This window comes from Thecamonas trahens (assembly GCF_000142905.1).
Source record: "Thecamonas trahens ATCC 50062 unplaced genomic scaffold supercont1.27, whole genome shotgun sequence".
NCBI lineage: Eukaryota > Apusomonadida > Apusomonadidae > Thecamonas > Thecamonas trahens.
The window spans coordinates 340,993-343,857 of record NW_013657653.1 but is presented as its reverse complement, the minus strand read 5'-3'; the positions used below and the strand labels follow the sequence as shown (position 1 = coordinate 343,857).

General features: G+C 64.0%; 3 protein-coding genes across 3 annotated transcripts in view; all 3 read right to left on the bottom strand.

Annotated features, from left to right (window-relative positions):
- Positions 1-141, bottom strand: part of AMSG_11915 (uncharacterized protein) — a gene marked incomplete at both ends in the record, with an annotated part of 1,676 nt that extends 1,535 nt beyond the window's left edge. Inside the window, one exon of the mRNA XM_013901854.1 lies at positions 121-141. Within this exon, the coding sequence (XP_013757308.1) occupies positions 121-141 (21 nt within the window). The remainder of the gene's footprint in view (positions 1-120) is intronic.
- On the bottom strand, positions 141-1,410 carry AMSG_11914 (uncharacterized protein; the record flags this gene model as incomplete). Its single annotated transcript, XM_013901853.1, has 2 exons — positions 141-1,230; positions 1,382-1,410. 2 exons carry the CDS (start codon positions 1,408-1,410, stop codon positions 186-188), a joined length of 1,074 nt encoding a protein of 357 aa, XP_013757307.1. The 3' UTR covers positions 141-185.
- Positions 1,411-2,420: 1,010 nt separating this feature from the next.
- AMSG_05865 (uncharacterized protein) overlaps positions 2,421-2,865 on the bottom strand; it is a gene marked incomplete at its 3' end in the record, with an annotated part of 2,655 nt that continues 2,210 nt past the window's right edge. The window contains exon 3 of the mRNA XM_013901803.1: positions 2,421-2,841. Within this exon, the coding sequence (XP_013757257.1) occupies positions 2,421-2,841 (421 nt within the window). The remainder of the gene's footprint in view (positions 2,842-2,865) is intronic.

Genomic DNA, 2,865 nt, shown 5'->3' with positions numbered 1-2,865 from the left:
ATCGAACGAATGAGGCGTGCTCCTCCTCCTCCCCCCTCCCCCCCCTCCCCCCTCCCCACCCACCACACACACACACACACACACACACACACACACACACACACACACACACACACACACACAGCCGGAAGTAAAAATCATGGGACGGGCTGAAAGAGTTTATGCGGATGGAGCTTAGAGAATGGTCAGAACTCATCATCGCTCTCGTCAGTGATCGAGACCGAGTTGTCGGCGCCCTCGTGCCAATCCTGGCCACGGCCCTTGAATTGGTCCATCGAGGCCGAAATGCCGAGGAGAGTGGAGAGGTAGTCAAAGAGGCCGATGGGCATGATGCCGCGGAGGAGGGAGACAAAGCCGAGGATGGGCGGGAGGTAGAGCATCTTCTCGCCGCGCTGGATGGCGAGGACGATGCGGTCGGCAGTCTCCTGGGCGTCGAGGATGGGGAGGATGAACGGAATGCCCGAGGCGCCGTCGAACATGCCAGTGTTGATGTAAAACGGCATGACGGTGGTGGTCTTGACCTCCGAGTTCTGACGGGCAAGCTCGAGGCGGAGCGCCTCCATGAGGCCGATGGCGGCAAACTTGGAGGCGCAGTAGTCGGAGAGGCCGACCACGCCCGCCAGGCCTGCGGCCGAGGCAATAGACACAATGTGGCCCGAGTTGCGGACGAGCATCGAGGGGAGGAAGGCCTTGACAAACCAAAAGTGAGCGACGGCGTTGACGTCAAACGTGAGCTCGGCCATTGCGTCGGAGACCTCGAGCAGCGACTTGCCCGAAACAACGCCAGCGTTGTTGATTACAATGTCGACGGGGCCGACGGTGGCAGAAATCTGCTCGGCGAGCGAGTAGACCGCGTCGCGGTCGGTGACATCGCAGAGGTGCGCGTAGGCGAGACCGTTGAAAGCAGCAATCTCGTTGACCACGTCGACGAGGCCCTTGCGGTTGATGTCGACGAGGACAACGACGGCGTCCTGCTTGGCCAGGTTGAGCGCCATCAGCCGGCCGAGCCCGCTGCCGCCACCGGTAATGACCGCGACCTTGCCCTTGACCGACTCGGTCGACGTGAGCCAGACCAGCCACTGGATGACCTTGTACACCACAAGCAGCGCAAGGCCAGCCTGCCACCACTGTAGGTTAAACAGAGCGTTGCATGCCGAGGTCACCAGGGAGCCCATACGCGCTGTAAGGACAATGACAAAGACCGGGAGGATAACCGAAGACAGCCGAATCCTGTGTCGTGTAATGGGGGCCCGAAACGCTTCGTGCCGCACTACTGCGAGAGGTGGTGCGACTTGCCGTTGTCAGCAGCGTGGGTCAGGACAGGGAGAGGGGGGGGGGGGGGGGGGGGCATGCAGGCGGGTATTTTTTCCACGCGCGCGACTTGATTTGCGAAGCGCGGGATTTGGCCATGGGGATGACAGGTAACGACCCGGTCTTTGGGTTTAGTTTTCTGTTTCCGGAGGGAGGGGGTGTGGGGGGGAGGGGGCTGCTTGGGGGAAAGCAGACTGGGTGAAGGGGCCAGGTGAGGGGGAAGGGCACGAGGGGCTTGGACACTCTCCAGACCAACTCTGCAATTGCATTGGATGTGTCTTGGTCGCGCCTTAATTGCCCCCCCCCCTTCTTCTCCCCCAGTCAAGCCCTGGCAGCGTCCCGGTGGGTGGTCACCACCTCTCGCAGCTGCGGCCGCCATGGACGGACACAGCTCCAGAAGACCAACAAGCCCCTTGTCAGCTGGTGCGCATCCGGCACCGCTGCCCGAGACCATACCGGCCATTCGCACGGCCATTGTTGAGGCCATGGACCTGGTTGCCCACCGCGAGCTCCTGTTCCGCGCACGGCTCAACACCGCCCACGACCACATCCTGCACCTGGCGGGCCTCCTGGGCCGCGCCGGCCTTCCTGTCCCGCGTGAGGTGCTCGACGCTGTGGAGGGGCACGTGCCGAGCCGCCGGGCAGTGTCAGCGTCGCCGCCGCGGACGCCGTGGACGCCTCCGCCGCAGACTCTGCAAACGCCATGGCCACCGTCCCAGTCCCAGTCCCAGTCCGAGCCGCCGCAGCAGCCGCTGACGTCGCCGACGGCCGAGGCGACTCGCCGATCACTGCTGCGGGCGTCCAGTACCGAGCAGGGGGGCCGGACGACGGTCCACAGCGCGTTAGACGATGCGCGGGCGTCATGTGCCCGGCTCGAGTCCCGGGTTGCCGAGCTCGAGGCCGGCCGCGCTCGCGATGCCGCGGCGGTGAGCAGGGCAAACGAGCTGCGGCGACGGGCGGCGAGCCGGGCGAACGAGCTGATGGCGACCAACGCAGAGCTGCGGGCCGGAATGACGGCACTCCGAGCACGGGTCGTCGAGCTGGAGGACGAGCTGGCAGAGGCAGGGTTGGTGGCAGAGGCAGGGGATGGGATTGAGTGTTAGGACAGGCTACATCAGCAGGCGGAGGCCACCGAGCGACATGTACGAGTGCGGGAACGAGTCGCCAAAGCTCGACATGAACATGAACATGGTGGGGACGTGGAGGACAAACGAGATGTGGCGGACCATGGCGGGCGAAAAGTCGCCAACGACGGCGACGTAATCGATGCGCATGTCTGGATGCTGCCGTTGGAGGTAGAGGTACGAGGCTGGGATGGCCCCTGGCACGGTGGTGCGGTGAGGATAAACCCGCACAAACTTGATCCACCGGCGCAGCTCATTGTTGAGGACGTAGCGAACGACCTTGGCCTGGACAACAGGATCGTCGTGGTTGGTAAAATAAACAAGCGGCTTGTGGGTCAAGTGGTGGGCGAGGCGCTTGGCCGGGAAATGAATTCGGCGCGCGATGGTGGTGGCGAGCCACGAACGGCTCCGCGGCGGCGCAGACGTACAG